The sequence below is a fragment of the Saccoglossus kowalevskii genome, chromosome 2 (genome assembly GCF_978046115.1).
Source record: "Saccoglossus kowalevskii chromosome 2, keSacKowa6.1, whole genome shotgun sequence".
Classification (NCBI taxonomy): Eukaryota; Metazoa; Hemichordata; class Enteropneusta; family Harrimaniidae; genus Saccoglossus; species Saccoglossus kowalevskii.
This window is the reverse complement of record NC_140642.1, coordinates 43,624,243-43,643,555: the sequence shown is the minus strand read 5'-3', so window position 1 is coordinate 43,643,555 and position 19,313 is coordinate 43,624,243. Positions and strand designations below refer to the sequence as shown.

The window sequence follows — 19,313 nt, the reverse complement described above, 5'->3', positions numbered from 1 at the left end:
ATACAACTTATTTCTATTATTGAGTTACAATTGTAAAATTGCCAATTTTGTGTTTTTACATGTGTAAACTATATGCGTGCCATAACCCGTTAGTGTACATCTTGCCAATTGGGTGTTTGCCATTTGCGTTGCCCATACCTGACCCGACCCTAGCCAAGACACGTTCCTGTTTATAATTGCTCAATAATGATTCTCTGTTGTGCACTGTCTGCGGGTAAGTTGCATTGATGTCAACTGAATAAACAAGTCGCGTTTAAGTAATTTCCACTATTAACAAGTGGTTAAATTGTGACAATAAATGTGTGGACAAATATTTGAGATTAATTTTGGTGTAGACAACTCTCTTTAATTATTTTACACCATTACAAGTTGTTAAATTGAGAGAATAAATGTCTCAACAAATATTTAATACTTAGTTTGGTGTAAACAACTCACGTTTGATTAATTCCCACAATTACAGGTCGTTAAATTGAAAGAATAAATGTGCGGACAAATATTTTAGACTTATTTTGGTGTAGACAGCTCTCGGTCGTTTTTGGTCTCAACGTTTTTTTGCTCGTAAACGTAAGGGCGATAAAACTCGATTTTCAAGAACGTAGGTCGCTCGGATCGGACGGTTTCTATTGTTTCGAGTCTGTTGTGTGTCTAGAAACATAACAACTTTGTTTTTTGGTGAATATAGAACATGCTCTGTTCCAATAAAGGATTTTGATATGCAAATCAAACAATTTTAATAGTTCCTTATTGTAACGTCTCCCATATAAATAGTCCTGTACTCCCCAGAATTTGACAATGGTACTAGCCCAGAATTGACTTTCTGTTCAGCGCGTCTTTGATTGTAGCAATGTTTACACCACTGTACGAAAATACGCACACTCGCGAATTTGACAACATTCACTTGAGCGTTTTAGGATAGTGGGAATAGAAGTAAATAGATGGAAATGCCAGTTACATCACTCATGAAGATTGATGATTCCGATTGCTGGCCGAGATAGATGTATAAAGTGTTCATTTCTATGCATTATGTTTACACATGCGATTCTCAATTTCGATGTGTAAAATCATATAGGTGCTGTGGACGGCGAGGCCGACAGATTGTTTTGGTTTTGCGGCTCTCTTGGCATGGGCAACTGATTTTTAGGTTTTACGACGTTTACTTGGTCGTATTTTGTATATACCACTCAGACACTAACAACAAGTGAGTAAAGGGACCAGGAGATAGTCAACATGGGACTCTGAAGGCCCCGGAGAAAGCATCATCTTACAACATTAATGAATGAAATTTACAATCTGATTCTTCCGAAAAATCTGATATTTATGCTGGATAACAAAGTATACAAGTACTGTTTACGATATACTGCAAAATGGAAATAACATCCCTATTTAACTGTTGTTGATCTTTTTGACAAAATTCCAAGACAACAATCGACAAAACAAAAACACTTCACAGTCACTGTAGCCACACCAGTAGAAAGAACTCCCGTGTGCTGAGAGTATTGAAGACACATTAAAAATTATTTCAAAATTACTTGTACATGAGATATTGATGGAAAAGCTGAAAACTAATTTTGTAAATCAGGTATCTAATATGAACAGAACAGAACAAAAAAATTATGAATTATTATGCTAATTAGAGAATTAATATGAACAAATTTTAATCCAAAATTAATCAGGCCTGTTTATTGTCCTAGAGCATTTATGTACCAAATTTTATTCAAATGTGATGATCAGTAATTGAGATATCAGTGTTAATTAATTATGTTAATTAGGTGATTAATAAGCATAAATATTTACCAAAAACTAATTGGGTCTCTGCATAGTTCTCTTTAAAAGTTTCATTAAAATCCGGGGTTATTCATATATCAGTGGAACATTATGCAAACTAGGTAATTTATATCCAATTAAAACTAATCAGGTCTCTGCATAGTCCTAGAAGATCTATGTAGCAAGTCTCATTGAAATATGATGATTATTACTTGAGATATCAGGCAAAAAGCTGAAAATTAATTAATTATGCAAATTAGGTAATTAATATGTACTGATATTACTCTAAAAACTATCAGGTCTGTGCAGTGTCCTCTGACATGTTCATCAAAAATCAATGTATGGTTCTTGAGATAACAGTGGAACAGACACAGACAGACAGACAGACAGACAGACAGACACACACACACACACACACACACACACACACCCACACACACACACAGACAGACACATATACAGACACAACTGCAAAGACTCTTTGTGCTTCGCACAGGGGAGTCAAAAAGATACTGTGGAAACTACAAAATAAATGTCAGTGAATACAATATTTATTAATTTGCAGCCTCCATGGACAAGTTCACAGCCTCTAATATTTTGAACTGAACTTTAAATTTCATCAGGATTTCCACATGAAGTTACACAGATATAAAAAAAAAATGCAATATTAAGACAAGGAAAAATAATGCTTTTTGTCAAGGCTATATCCTAATTTCTCTTATTTTGGGAGTATTTTTGTGGGTGTATATGTATGCATTAAAATTATCGTAACTTAAAATGTAATCATAGTACAAATGTAAAGTACACAAAAATCGAGTGATTTAGGATTTGTTGGAAAAGTAGCCGAAATGCTATGACATGGTCTAATTGGTGGTGGGAATTGCCAAGCCAGTTTATAAAACAAGCCAGTAGGGCTGGTTGGCGATCTGCTCCGCTTCGCTCAAAAACAAGCAACATCATATTTTCGGCTGTTGCCATGGTAGGACATGAATGTGAAGTTAACGTCAGTTTATAACTAAAACCGGGCCCCGTATACAAAGTTCGCAAAAAAACGTTCAGTCTTTAGAAGTCACTTGTCATTGTATTCTGCTGTTAAATTTATTATTTCCAACCGTTCTGCAACAGTATTTTCTTGATTGAAGGCAGCATTTACAGTTCATTCATAGTTGCGTTGGGATTACGTTGATACAGTGTAAAAAAAAACAATTTTTGGCTGTTACTATGGCAACAAGAGCCAAATTTTTTTTCACATTTTACCTAATAACTAGGATGATAGTGTGACCTGCCTGCCAAGTTTGAGGGAAATATGCCAAGCCAAAAAAATCACAGAAGAATTATTGCGTGAAAACACTTGAAATCACACACAGATCAACACAAAATTGATTTCAATCCTAGTGGAGGTGATCGCCAATAGTGAACAAAAATGTTTGTAAATATTATTAACCGCAAAAAACGCTCATCGCGAAGTGACTTGTTATATACCCTATATATAAAATATGTTTTTGAAATGCAGTCCCTCAGTCCCTCACCCCCTTGGCTATTTTCGCAGATTTTTCGTCGTTGAAGCGATTCACGTTCCAAATTTTGGTTCTCTGGGCGTCTCTTATAAATACTCTATCTAACCGCTGGACTGAATTAGCTAAATTATGAAAAATTCATAGAAGATTGGGCGAAAATCGGTCGTTTTTGGCCTCAACGTTTTTTGCTCGGAAACGCAAGGGCGATAACACTCGATTTTCAAGAACGCAGGTCGCTCGGATCGGACGGTTTCTATTGTTTCGAGTCTGTTGTGTGTCTAGAAACATAATAACTTTGTTTTTTGGTGAATATAGAACATGCCATGTTCCAATAAAGGATTTTGATATGCAAATCGAACAATTTTAATAGTTCCTTATTGTAACGTCTCCCATATAAATAGTCCTGTACTCTCCAGAATTTGACAATGGTACTAGCCCAGAATTGACTTTCTGTTCAGCGCGTCTTTGATTGTAGCAATGTTTACGCCACTGTACGAAAATACGCACACTCGCGAATTTGACAACATTCACTTGAGCGTTTTAGGATAGTGGGAATAGAAGCAAATAGATGGAAATGACAGTTACATCACTCATGAAGATTGATGATTCAATTGCTGGCCGGGATAGATGTATTTAGTGTTCATTTCTATGCATATTGTCTACACATGCGATTCTCAATTTCGATGTGTAAAATCATATCGCTGCTGACAGATTGTTTTGGTTCTGCGGCTCTCTCGGCATGGGCAACTGATTTTTAGGTTTCTGTTTTTTTAATATTCTGACGTTCACTTGGTCATATTTTGTATCTACCACTCAGACACTGACAACAAGGAAGTAAACGGGCCGGAACATAGTCAACATGCCAGTGGGACTCTGAAGGCCCCGGAGAAAGCGCCATCTTACAACATTAATGAACGAAATTTACATTACAATTTCATGCTTCCGAAAAATCTGATATTTATGCTGGATAACAAAGTATACAAGTACTGTCTACAATATACTGCATAATGGAAATAACATACCTATCTAACCGTTGTTGATTTTTGTACAAAATTCCAAGAACACAAAACAAACAACTGACAACAATCGACAAAACAAAAACACTACACAGTCACTGTAGCCACACCAGTAAGAAAAAGATACTGTGGAACTCATTGCAAATGTAAATACAAAATAAATGTCAGTGAATACAATATTTAAAAATTTGCAGCCTCCATGGACAAGTTCACAGCCTCTAATATTGCAAAACCATTAGTTGTGAACTGAACTTTAAATCTCATCAGGATATCCACATGAAGTTACACAGATAGAAAAAAAAATGCAATATTAGGACAAGAAAATTATGTCTTTTTTGCCAAGGTTATATACTAAATTCCCTTATTTTGGGGGTATTTTTGTGAGTGTACATGTATCCATAAAATTATCAAAACTTAAAATGTAATCATAGTACAAATGTAAAGTAAACAAAATTATCGAGTCATTTTGGATTTGTTGGAAAAGTACTTGAAATGCTGTGACATGGTCTACTATTGGTGGTGGGAATTACCAAGCCAGTTTATAAAACAAGCCGGTAGGCTGGTTGGCATCCGCTCCGCTCAAAAACAAGTATCATGTTTTCGGCTGTTGCCATGGTAGGACATGAACGTGCAGCTAACGTTGGTTTATAACTAAAACCGGGCCCCGTATTTAAGGTTCGCAAAAAAACATTCACTCCTTAGAAGTCACTTTATTTTATTACTAGGACGTATTCTGATGTTAAATTTATTATTTCCAACCGTTTTGCGATAGTATTTTCTAAATTGAAGCATGGAGGCAAAAAGCTCCATGATTGAAGGCAGCATTTACAGTTCATTCATAGTTCAAAGTTGCGTTGGGATTACGTTGATAGAGTGTACCAATGTTGGCGCCGGTGATCTCTTACCAGTGCGCAAATAAAAAAAAAAAACATGATCATATAAACACTGCTATTTATAATAATATAAAGACTGGTAGGAGGTAATAAATTTGGGGCGAAAGTATTCAAAAATCAGTTTTTGGCTGTTGCTATGGCAGCGGTGAGCGAGAATTTGTTTTCAGATTTTACAACCTAACTAGAGTGAAGGTGTGACTTGCCTGCCAAGTTTGAACCAAACGGCCCAGCCAAAAAAATCACAGAAGAGTCAAATTTTTCGGTAATGAAAACAGATATCAAAAATTCAAATAGTAACTTAGTGCCCACACTCAAACTGAGTAGAATGAGCTATGTCTGAAGAGTTTTATCCTAAATTTGTGGGAGGAGATTCATTTGGCACAAAGCTATCCAATTTTTTTCTTCAGATTTTACCTAATAACTAGGGTGATGGTGTGACCTGCCTGTCAAGTTTGAGGGAAATAGGCCAAGCCAAACAATCATAGAAGAATGTAATACGTGAAAACACCGGAAACCACACACTCAGAAACACAAAATTGATTTTAAGGGCAATCCTAGCTTCCTAACAAAATGTTAACTGCTGGCTTTGAACCCTCAATCAACAATTCTGCAGACACAGTATAAATTCCACAACACCACAGAAGACATTCGTCTGTTGCCTGAATTGTTTTCGTAATATAGGGAACACCATCGACACTTTAACAAAACTTACCTTGACTTGGGTCTTGTTTATCTCTTGTTACAATCTGGAAACTGATGAACAAATTGCGTGTCGTCCAGTTTAAGAAGCAAGTTATTTTATTATTTATTCATTCAGTCTTGTATGGTGGACTTTTGTGAGTTTTATTATTTTTTCGCGATGTTCTTTGTTTACGGTTTGAGAGATTTCAGTTTATTTGATTTACGTTTTTACGGTAGCTCTGAGCGGGACTATTTTATTTTGATGGCACGCATGTGTACCTGTGTACCACGCCACGACGTTGGTCGTTAAGTGGTGTTCATTTTTCTAACTACTCCAGTGTTCCGATGAGTTGAACGGAAAAGCCAAAACGATTGCTTGTCTCTGATTGCTTCGGTTCTGGTGAGTGTGTATCTAGTGTGATTCGAACCCATGTCGTTTGTATTGGGCGTTTTTTTTATTTCCCATGTTGGCTACGCCGTAATATGCAACCACCTCCCCGTTTTATTGTGATTTTGAGAGTGTTTAATGATGTCTGCATCACCCGTCACGCCATGACCCAGTTTCAACCACACGGCCATTTTGCAACACAGTGCGCGACCCTCGGAGTCACCCGACTGACTATATGATCGTTCTGTTCAACTGTTAAGCTAGGATTTATTACCGTTATTATCATTATATTGTCACATGATTTGTTTTACCTTATGTGTAATGTCTTAAGTATCTTTATTGTAATTTGTATATACCAATTTGTATATACCGAGGAAACGATCCCGATTGAAGGTCATGTATTCTGTGACGTCACCAATTCGTGTGTAGGTACGGCTTCTAGATCCGTGCCAACAAATTACCAAAACCTGTACTTAAAATCTCGACAAGAACATTGTGACGATAATAAACAACTAACTTCAGCTCAATGATACAGTACAGTAATCAAAACAATGTCTTACCTCTTTTTGACAGATGACAGATTTTAATTTAAGCCCGCTAAGACGTGAGACTTCGGCATACTTCAGTTTTCCTCGAATACAATAAACTGCCTCCATTTCTCTTTCAATCTTATTTACAACAGGTCTTACACGCGACTCCAACAAAAACACTTAAACCGGAAATAGGCATTGTGGGAAATAAAATAAATGGTTGATGGCGCTGTTGACGAGCACCAGTAACATTTCAAGGCTCATTCCACCACAGTCTGTGATTCCACTAAATAGATTTCCATGGATCGATGACAATGTTAGCGTTGATTTTTTATTTTCATTTTTAGCGTTGTTTAATTTTCTTGAATAAAGAAACTGTTTTTCTCTCAGGCCGTTTTTGCTAGTGTCTTTGCTTATTTACTAAGACAAAGTTTTTATTTATGTACGGTATGTTGCATCATGTCGGAAATAGATATTGTTTACTATTATTACTGATATTGTGTATCGTTTATATTATTATACTGCTATAGACATCGTATATACCGCCTAAGCTTGAATGTAACAAAACAGGATACGACCTTGAACACTGTGTTATGAGCGAACGTGAGAGGCAACACCACAACATTTTATTGACCAATCGAAGTATTGTATATTTGTATCGAAGTTTCCCCGCTCAAATTCAGAATCCCCACGAGGGTATATAAGCATCCATTGTAATTGTTTCAGGGCTCTTCTATGTTTATGTTCACGAATAAACAACTTATGTTCTACTCTTGAAAGTATGTGTCTTGTCTGACTGCTTGGCATTCGGTATTATAAAAGAATATTACGTCCAAAACGACTTCCCACACATCATATCCAGGTTGTTCTGTGACGCCATTGGTTAGAAACGAGTACAATTTAAGCAAGATTCATATTGCATATCACCAAACATTGGTATCTATTTTGCATAAATCCAAGGTTATATTTAGAAAATACATCCACATTAATTTTTGAGAATACCCATAATTTGTCTCCTATCACTTATAATAATAATAATACATATAGCTGCATAGAAGCGATGACGGGTTTCAAGCCTGCGTGGCTCATGGCAAATTGCACTAGCTTGATGCGATTATTTGACGAACGTTTCATGTCTAGAATGCAACTTCTTAACAAGTCCTCTGGTATCTTGCTATTATGAACCACACTGGAATCAGCAGACATAACGATTTATAGTCATCTGTCCAATGTCATTCATAATTAAGAAGTTGTTTGATGTTATTAATCATGATACTATATGCTAAATTGCTTTTCAAACAAGCAAGCAGTTTTTAAGAAGATAATTATTTGAGGTTTTTTGCATTTTTGTGATGAATTCAAGATGGCCGCCAAAACCACTTGAATTGTGGGAAATATTTTCATGAACACATAATCATTTTATTGAACAGATGTTGTATGCCAAGTTTGGTTTAAATCTGGCAAACTATTCATGAGTTATAGCGTAATTTCACTTTTTATTGAATCCAAGATGGCTGCCAAAAGAAGCCATTTTAAAAAAAATCTGCTTCAGTAACTTTGTAGAGCTATCAACAGAGATACTATATGCTAAATTGCATGTCAAACAAGAGGGTAGTTTTCAACAAAATGATTTTTTATGTTTTTTGCATTTTTTGGGGGATAAATTCAAGATGGCCACCAAAACAACTTGAATCATGGAAATATTTTCATGAACACATAATCATCTTATTGAAGGGATGCTGTATGCCAACTTTGGTTTCAATCTGGCAAATTGTTAATGAGTTATAGCGTAATTTCACTTTTTACTAAATCCAAGATGGCTGCCAAAGGAAGCAATTTCTCAAAAATCTGCTTCAGTACCTATGTAGAGCTATCAACAGAGATACTATATGCTAAATTGCATGTCAAACAAGCAAGCAGTTTTTAAGAAGATCATTTTTTGAGTTTTTTTGATAAATTCAAGATGGCCGCCAAAACCACTTGAATCATGGGAAATATTTTTATAAACACATAATCATCTTATTGAAGGGATGTTGTGTGCCAACTTTGGTGTCAATCTGGCAAATTGTTCATGAGTTATAGCATAATTTCACTTTTTACTAAATCCAAGATGGCTGCCAAAAGAAGCCATTTTTCAAAAATCTGCTTCATTTTCAGAAAATCCAATATGGCGGCCAAGGTCACATGACCGCTAAAGATTTTATTGCTGATATTTGCTAGACATGAGCCAGTGATGCCACACATAAGAACCCGAAGTTCCTAGATCCTCAGAAAGTGGTGCAATTGAGTACTTCCGGTTTGTGTTCTACCTAAGATGGCGGCCAGGTCATGTGACCTACATAGCTGGTTTTTGGGTATGCACCACAACTCATGGCTCTTTATCAGCATGCAAAATAGCAAATGAATTGCAGAGTTTTCTCTATTGTTGGTCTCATTCCAGATCTTTGTATATTGTTCTCTTGATATGTTGTAGAATTTCTGTTTTCTTTTAATACTGTCAATGTCTATATTGTAGTTGTTTTTGATTATATTTAGATAATGTTTCCAAGAGTTTTTGAAACAATTTTGTTTTAGTTCCATTATAGCATCATATGCAAATGTTATTGGCCTATTATGAATCAGGTTTTGATAGTAGTTGATTGCTCTGTACTGAATAATTCATAACAACAGTAATCGACCAGTTTTCATTCTGTTGCCAATGTTGCTGCATTTGTTATTGACATTCAGTAAATCACGACAGAATTTTAGATGGTATTTTTCAATACAAGTATGGTCCCACTGTTCAATTTTTGTGTTTATTCCCCATATATCTGATCCATATAACAGGATTGGAATCTGTAAGGACTCAAAAAGTTTTGTCTTCAAATTTATATTGTTGTAATGTTTGTTGTATATATCTTCTATGCTTCTTTTGGCTTTTCTGGCTTTGTCGGTCATGGTTTGAGTGATTCCTAGATATGTGAATTGATTGGTCTTGTTCAGTGATATGTTTCCTTAGGGTAATAGTGTATCTTCAGGTTTGCACCTATTTTTGGTGAAAATCATAATTTTGGTTTTCTCTGTGTTCACTGTTAATTAATCCCCAAGTCTGTGTGTATTGCTGTAGAATATTAATACTGGTTTGTAGTCCTGATTTGGATAATCTTCTATCCAGCTTAACTTGAAATGAAATGTTTCTGTACATGTCTTTTATCACATTGTATAGCGATTTACATATGTTGTATTTCTGTAGTTTGTATATTAGTCCATCTCCCCATACAGTGTCAGAACACTTCCTAATGTCCACGAAGCAGGTTTTTTGTCATTTCACATTTTTTAATCATAGTCAAAATGTGGTCCGTAGTTTGGTGATTTTGTCTGAAATCAGCTTGGTTTTTGTGTATAGTAATATTAGTTTCTAGATATTTAACAATTCTGTTGTTTATAATCATTGCAAAGATTTTTCCTATATTGCTGCTTGTAGTAATGTCACGGTAGTTTGATGGCTTTAATGTATTGTCTTTTTTATGTATTGGAGTGATTATGTTCCTATTCCATAATTCTGGGTAGTGTTCTTTAGAGATCATAAGATTATATAGTTTTTGAAGTGCTTGTATTAAGAGTGGGCTTCAATATTTGAACATCTCTGAGGGTATTCCATCAATGCCGTTAGCTTTCCTCGTCTTTAGTTTTCTTAATACAGCGTTTATTTCTTGTATTGTAATTTGGTTGTTCAGCCATTCATTTCTATTCATAACATCTTCAATGATTCTCAGTTCTGTATTTATGTCCTCTTTTTCTACTGTTGATGCAGTTGAGTTTTTGTTAATTGATTGGAAATGTTTAATCAAGTTAGTATTGTTATAGTGGATAATTAGAAAGGAGGGTATCATTAAATCTCAAAAGTATAAACCATCTCCTTCTAGGGTATGGTGGTCAAATCTGAAGACAATTTCCAAGAATCAACTAACTACAATAAATTTGTAGAACTGCAAAATTGTGTGAACAAATTAATAATAAATGTTTTGGTTGGCATTGGAAATTTCACAAATTAAGTCCAAAAGTATTTTATACTACTATATAAAAGTTCACTTGATATTTTCATTGAAGTCAGAACTATCCGGTTGTTGTCATAAAAAAAATTGTTTTGGGGATTTATTTGTTCTTTAACAACAAAACTTAGAAATAATTATCAATTCCTAAATTAAACAAATTAGACACTTTTAAAAATTATCTGTTAGTGTTGACTAGTTAATAAGGTTATTCTCTCCATGTAAAGACAACCCTATGAGAATTAACACCTGCGAATTAAATTGGGAAGCCTCAGGTTCAACACTACACAATTATATTCAAGAAGCATGGTGAAATGTAAACATACGGAGAGAAGTTTCAGACAGGCCGTTTCAGTCAGGTCATTAGTCCACTGTCTAATGCAACATAAGTTATTTAACGTACACACAAACTGCAATAGGGTTTAACCCTTTAATACTAGTAAAATTCACTTGTATGTTAATGGGAATTAACTAACACATTTTTGGAGCTATGGTCGGACAAACTTCTTCTGCACTACTTCTCATTAAATGTACTGTACTCATAGGGATTGGGACATGAAAACAGAACTGTGCATGTGTAAATTCTACAAATGCTACATCATGCGCAATATATAATAATAATCTTTATTATAGCTGTAAAGAATTTACAATTCTTTTTTGGTTTGTAAATAATAAAGTATTTTTCTTTGTCATGTTGATATGTAGTTGAAAACATAAACATTGCTGATGGTATTATAATATCAGTGGCTGTTAGCTGCTCATAATTATTATACACATGCACAGTTCAGCCTTCACTAGTGTATTAACCCATTATTCATTCTAACATTACAATATAATTTATTTATTAGCATGTTAATATGAAAATGTGTATACAGGTAATATCAGTGAATGTGATTATAACAAACAATTTATATGATATTTTATTTCCACATTCATTTCACCATACATATAAAATCATTGTCCTTTCACACTGCAAATATGGTCTGTATTTCACTCGTATTTTATTTGTAATTATTATGCATGTTAAAAAATTGTAAATTAGTTCACAAGATTTCATTTCCTTGATATACAAAGATGACTCATAAACTTGTATGATGTTATTACACAAGGGAAGTGTATCGTATCGTGTGATAACCTTATTATCATACATCTTTTTACTGCTTGTAGTAATAATTTACTGAGAAATGACAACAATAACATTTTGCGTCAAGGCTTTATTCTATTTTCATCATGCACTACAGTGCATCTGTGTGTTTGAATGTGATATTGCTAACATGGGATGTGTCAATTTGGCTGACCTAGTTTTCTTTAAAATTAAGGGAACATTTAAACATTCTAATCAGTTTTGATACGTTTTAGGAGTGCTGATACAACTTTTTACAGAACCGTAAATTCAATCCTTTTCAGTGCTAGATGTATAATAATGTATGGTATCACAGACATTTAAATATTATATGCTTTAGTTAACACCATTTTCTTAGAAACTTTTAATGTTTTACCCATAATTATTTACTTGTTATATTTGGTTCTAGTTTTAAAAATATCACAGACTGATCTCTCAGATAAAAAGTAGACATGATGACAAAGCAAAAAAAACTAGCACGATAAAATGATTTGGGTCACAGTCAATTGTGATTTCAATTATATAACTGACAAACACATGTTTGCCACCATGTGGAATATTATTATTTCAAGTCTTCAGGACAATCTGGTTGATTTGAAGGATGTGATTGTATGAATACATCTAACTTCTTTAGATCATCATTAATTCGACTAATTAATGGAAATTTAGACATCTCTACCTTGAACCTGAAAACACAATAACACAAAATCATTATGAGATTGTGCGTTATCAAATCATGTATACAACCCACTCCCCTCCATTTTTTCAAATGGGTAGGCTTCACCATTTTTGTCTTGTCTTTGTACCAAAATTGCATGAAAATGGTCAAAGCATGTTATGGAAATAAAAATAAAACCAACATGGACACCATTTGATCATTTAGCATCAATAATTCACACACAAAAATATTGTGCATCAGTGTGGTGTTTATACCAGTGTGCCATGTCAAATTGTGGCCACTCCCCATACTATAACCCAAAAGAATCTGGTGGTGCTGTGCTATGTCAAATTATGGCCACTCCCCATACTATAACCCAAAAGAATCTGGTGGTGCTGTGCCATGTCAAATTGTGGCCACTCCCCATACTATAACCCAAAAGAATCTGGTGGTTCTGTGCCATGTCAAATTGTGGCCACTCCCCATACTATAATCCAAAAGAATCTGGTGGTGCTGTGCCATGTCCAATTGTGGCCACTCCCCATACTATAACCCAAAAGAATCTGGTGGTGCTGTTCCATGTCAAATTATGGCCACTCCCCATACTATAACCCAAAAGAATCTGGTGGTGCTGTGCCATGTCCAATTGTGGCCACTCCCCATACTATAACCCAAAAGAATCTGGTGGTGCTGTGCCATGTCAAATTGTGGCCACTCCCCATACTATAACCCAAACGAATCTGGTGGCGCTGTGCCATGTCAAATTGTGGCCACACCCCATACTATAATCCAAAAAAATCTGGTGGTGCTGTGCCATATAAAATTATGGCCACTCCCCATACTATAACCCAAACGTATCTGGTGATGCTGTGCCATGTGAAATTATGCCCCCCCCCCCTATACTATAACCCGAAAGAATCTGGTGATGCTGAGGCATGTCAAATTATGGCCACTGCCCATACTATAACCCAAAAGAATCTGGTGGTGCTGTGCATGTCAAATTATGGCCACTCCCCCATACTATAACCCAAAAGACTCTGGTGGTGCTGAGCCAAGTCAAATTATGGCCACTCCCCATACTATAATCCAAAAGAATCTGGTGTGCTGTGCTATGTCAAATTATGGCCACTCCCAATACTATAATCCAAAAGAATCTGATGATGCTGTGCTATGTTGAATTGTGACCACTGCCCATACTATAACCCAAAACAATCTGGTGGTGCTGTGCCATGTCGAATTATGTCCCCTCCCAATACTATAATCTAAAACAATCTGGTGGTGCTGTGCTATGTCAAATTATGGCCACTTCCCATACTATAACCCAAAAGAATCTGGTGGTGCTGTGCCATGTCCAATTATGGCCACACCCCATACTATAACCCAAAAGAATCTGGTGGTGCTGTGCTATGTTGAATTATGGACACTCCCCTTACTATAACCCAAAAGAATCTGGTGGTGCTGTGCCATGTCAAATTATAGACACTCCCCATACTATAACCCAAAAGAATCTGGTGGTGCTGTGCCATGTCCAATTATGTCCACTCCCCATACTATAACCCAAAAGAATCTGGTGGTGCTGTTCCATGTCAAATTATGGCCACTCCCCATACTATAACCCAAAAGAATCTGGTGGTGCTGTGCCATGTCCAATTGTGGCCACTCCCCATACTATAACCCAAAAGAATCTGGTGGTGCTGTGCCATGTCAAATTGTGGCCACTCCCCATACTATAACCCAAACGAATCTGGTGGCGCTGTGCCATGTCAAATTGTGGCCACTCCACATACTATAACCCAAAAGAATGTGGTGGTGCTGTGCCATGTCAAATTATGGCCACTCCCCATACTATAACCCAAAAGAATCTGGTGGTGCTGTGCCATGTTGAAATATGGCTACTCCCCATACTATAACCTAAAGAATCTGATGGTGTTGAGCCATGTTCAATTATGGCCACACCCCAAACTATAACCCAAAAGAATCTGGTGATGCTGAGCCAAGTCAAATTATGGCCACTGCCCATACTATAACCCAAAAGAATCTGGTGGTGCTGTGCTATGTCAAATTATGGCCACTCCCCATACTATAACCCAAAAGAATCTGGTGGTGCTGTGCCATGTCAAATTGTGGCCACTCCCCATACTATAACCCAAAAGAATCTGGTGGTTCTGTGCCATGTCAAATTGTGGCCACTCCCCATACTATAATCCAAAAGAATCTGGTGGTGCTGTGCCATGTCCAATTGTGGCCACTCCCCATACTATAACCCAAAAGAATCTGGTGGTGCTGTTCCATGTCAAATTATGGCCACTCCCCATACTATAACCCAAAAGAATCTGGTGGTGCTGTGCCATGTCCAATTGTGGCCACTCCCCATACTATAACCCAAAAGAATCTGGTGGTGCTGTGCCATGTCAAATTGTGGCCACTCCCCATACTATAACCCAAACGAATCTGGTGGCGCTGTGCCATGTCAAATTGTGGCCACACCCCATACTATAATCAAAAAAAATCTGGTGGTGCTGTGCCATATAAAATTATGGCCACTCCCCATACTATAACCCAAACGTATCTGGTGATGCTGTGCCATGTGAAATTATGCCCCCCCCCCTATACTATAACCCGAAAGAATCTGGTGATGCTGAGGCATGTCAAATTATGGCCACTGCCCATACTATAACCCAAAAGAATCTGGTGGTGCTGTGCATGTCAAATTATGGCCACTCCCCCATACTATAACCCAAAAGACTCTGGTGGTGCTGAGCCAAGTCAAATTATGGCCACTCCCCATACTATAATCCAAAAGAATCTGGTGTGCTGTGCTATGTCAAATTATGGCCACTCCCAATACTATAATCCAAAAGAATCTGATGATGCTGTGCTATGTTGAATTGTGACCACTGCCCATACTATAACCCAAAACAATCTGGTGGTGCTGTGCCATGTCGAATTATGTCCCCTCCCAATACTATAATCTAAAACAATCTGGTGGTGCTGTGCTATGTCAAATTATGGCCACTTCCCATACTATAACCCAAAAGAATCTGGTGGTGCTGTGCCATGTCCAATTATGGCCACACCCCATACTATAACCCAAAAGAATCTGGTGGTGCTGTGCTATGTTGAATTATGGACACTCCCCATACTATAACCCAAAAGAATCTGGTGGTGCTGTGCCATGTCAAATTATAGACACTCCCCATACTATAACCCAAAAGAATCTGGTGGTGCTGTGCCATGTCCAATTATGTCCACTCCCCATACTATAACCCAAAAGAATCTGGTGGTGCTGTTCCATGTCAAATTATGGCCACTCCCCATACTATAACCCAAAAGAATCTGGTGGTGCTGTGCCATGTCCAATTGTGGCCACTCCCCATACTATAACCCAAAAGAATCTGGTGGTGCTGTGCCATGTCAAATTGTGGCCACTCCCCATACTATAACCCAAACGAATCTGGTGGCGCTGTGCCATGTCAAATTGTGGCCACTCCACATACTATAACCCAAAAGAATGTGGTGGTGCTGTGCCATGTCAAATTATGGCCACTCCCCATACTATAACCCAAAAGAATCTGGTGGTGCTGTGCCATGTTGAAATATGGCTACTCCCCATACTATAACCTAAAGAATCTGATGGTGTTGAGCCATGTTCAATTATGGCCACACCCCAAACTATAACCCAAAAGAATCTGGTGATGCTGAGCCAAGTCAAATTATGGCCACTGCCCATACTATAACCCAAAAGAATCTGGTGGTGCTGAGCCATGTCAAATTATTGCCACTCCCTATACTATAACCCAAAAGAATCTGGTGGTGCTGAGCCATGTCAAATTATTGCCACTCCCTATACTACAACCCAAAAGAATCTGGTGGTGCTGTGCCATGTCAAATTATGGTCACTCCCAATACTATAGCCCAAAAGTATCTGGTGGTGCTGTGCCACGTAAAATTATGGCCACTCCCCATACTATAATCCAAAAGAATCTGGTTGTGCTAGTCCATGTCCAATTATGGCCACTCCCCATGCTATAACCCAAAAGAATCTGGCGATGCTGTGCCAAGTCAAATTATGGCCACTCCCCATACTATAATCCAAAAGAATTTGGTGGTGCTGTGCTATGTCAAATTATGGCCACTCCCAATACTATAATCCAAAAGAATCTGATGGTGCTGTGCTATGTTGAATTGTGACCACTGCCCATACTATAACCCAAAACAATCTGGTGGTGCTGTGCCATGTCGAATTATGTCCCCTCCCAATACTATAATCTAAAACAATCTGGTGGTGCTGTGCTATGTCAAATTATGGCCACTCCCCATACTATAACAAAAGAATCTGGTGGTGTTGAGCCATGTTCATTTATGGCCACTGCCCGTACTATAACCCAAAAGAATCTGGTGGTGCTGTGCCATGTCCAATTATGGCCACTCCCCATAAAAGAATCTGGTGGTGCTGAGCCATGTTGAATTATGGCCACTCCCCACACTATATCCCAAAAGAATCTGGTGGTGCTGAGCCATGTTGAATTATGGCCACTCCCCATACTATATCCCAAAAGCATCTGGTGCGTTGTGCCATGTCAAATTATGGCCACTCCCATACTATAACCCAAACGAATCTGGTGGTGCTGTGCCATGTCAAATTATGGCCACTCCCCATACTATAATCCAAAAGAATCTGGTGGTGCTGTGCCATGTCAAATTATGGCCACTCCACATACTATAACCCAAAAGAATCTGGTGGTGCTGAGCCATGTCAAATTATGGCCACTCCCCATACTATAATCCAAAAGAATCTGGTGGTGCTGTGCTATGTTCAATTATGGCCACTCCCCATACTATAACCCAAAAGAATCTGGTGGTGCTGTGCCATGTCAAATTATGGCCACTCCTCATACTATAACACAAAAGAATGTGGCGGTGCTGAGCCATCTTGAATTATGGCCACTCCCCATACTATAACCTAAAGAATCTGGTGGTGTTGAGCCATGTTCAATTATGGCCATTGCCCATACTATAACCCAAAAGAATCTGGTGGTGCTGTGCCATGTCCAATTATGGCCCCTCCCCATACTATAATCTAAAACAATCTGGTGGTGCTGTGCTATGTCAAATTATGGCCACTCCCCATACTATAACCCAAACGAATCTGGTGGTGCTGTGCCATGTCAAATTATGGCCACTCCCATACTATAATCCAAAAGAATCTGGTGGTGCAGAGCCATGTCAAATTATGGCCACTCCCCATACTATAGCCCAAAAGTATCTGGTAGTGCTGTGCCACGTCAAATTATGGCCACTCCCCATACTATAATCCATATAATCTGGTGGTGCTGTGCCATGTCAAATTATGGCAACTCCCCCATACTATAACCCAAAAGACTCTGGTGGTGCTGTGCCTTGTCAAATTATGGCCACTCCCCATACTATAAGCAAAAAGAGTCTGGTGGTGCTGAGCCATGTTGAAATATGGCCACTCACCATACTATAACCCAAAAGAATCTGGTGCAGTTGAGCCATGTTCAATTATGGCCACTCCCCATACTATAACCCAAAAGAATCTGGTGGTGCTGTTCCATGTCCAATTATGGCCACTCCCAATACTATTATCCAAAAGAATCTGGTGGTGCTAGTCCATGTCCAATTATGGCCACTCCCTATACTATAACCCAAAAGAATCTGGTGGTGCTGTTCCATGTCCAATTATGGCCACTCCCAATACTATAATCCAAAAGAATCTGGTTGTGCTAGTCCATGTCCAATTATGGCCACTCCCCATGCTATAACCCAAAAGAATCTGGCGATGCTGTGCCAAGTCAAATTATGGCCACTCCCCATACTATAACCCAAACGAATCTGGTGGTGCTGTGCCATGTCAAATTATGGCCACTCCCTATACTATAATCCAAAAGAATCTGGTGGTGTTGAGCCATGTTCAATTATGGCCACTGCCCATACTATAACCCAAAAGAATCTGGTGCGCTGTGCCACGTCAAATTATGGCCACTCCCCCCATACTATAACCCAAAAGAATCTGATGGTGCTGTGCCATTTCAAATTATGGCCACTCCCCATACTAAAACCCTAAATAATCTGCTGGTGTTGAGCTATGTCAAATTATGGCCACTCCCCATACTATAATCTAAAAGAATCTGGTGGTGCTGTGCTATGTCCAATTATGGCCACTCCCCATACTATAATCCAAAAGAATTTGGTGGTGCTGTGCTATGTCAAATTATGGCCACTCCCCATACTATAACCCAAAAGAATCTGGTGGTGCTGTGCCATGTCCAATTGTGGCCACTCCCCATAATATAACCCAAAAGAATCTGATGGTGCTGTGCCATGTCAAATTATGGCCACTCCCCATACTAAAACCCTAAATAATCTGCTGGTGTTGAGCTATGTCAAATTATGGCCACTCCCCATACTATAACCCAAAAGAATCTGGTGGTGATGTGCCATGTCCAATTATGGCCACTCCCAATACTATAATCCAAAAGAATCTGGTGGTGTTCAGCCATGTTCAATTATGGGCACTGCCCATACTATAACCCAAAAGAATCTGGCGGTGCTGAGCCATCTTGAATTATGGCCACTTCCCATACTATAACCCAAAAGAATCTGGTGTGCTGAGCCATGTCGAATTATGGCCACTCCCCATACTATAGCCCAAAAGAATCTGATGGTGCTGTGCGATGTCAAATTATGG

General features: G+C 37.9%; 2 protein-coding genes across 2 annotated transcripts in view; both read right to left on the bottom strand.

Annotated features, from left to right (window-relative positions):
- Window positions 1-7,012, bottom strand: part of LOC100378823 (splicing regulator SDE2-like) — a 94,710-nt gene extending 87,698 nt beyond the window's left edge. The window contains exon 1 of the mRNA XM_085495787.1: window positions 6,820-7,012. Within this exon, the coding sequence (XP_085351913.1) occupies window positions 6,820-6,915 (96 nt within the window). The 5' untranslated portion in view covers window positions 6,916-7,012. The remainder of the gene's footprint in view (window positions 1-6,819) is intronic.
- A 4,418-nt stretch (window positions 7,013-11,430) lies between these two features.
- LOC146749024 (maleylacetoacetate isomerase-like) overlaps window positions 11,431-19,313 on the bottom strand; it is a 95,374-nt gene continuing 87,491 nt past the window's right edge. The window contains exon 8 of the mRNA XM_085495769.1: window positions 11,431-12,629. Coding sequence (XP_085351895.1) covers window positions 12,506-12,629 — 124 coding nt within the window. The 3' untranslated portion in view covers window positions 11,431-12,505. The remainder of the gene's footprint in view (window positions 12,630-19,313) is intronic.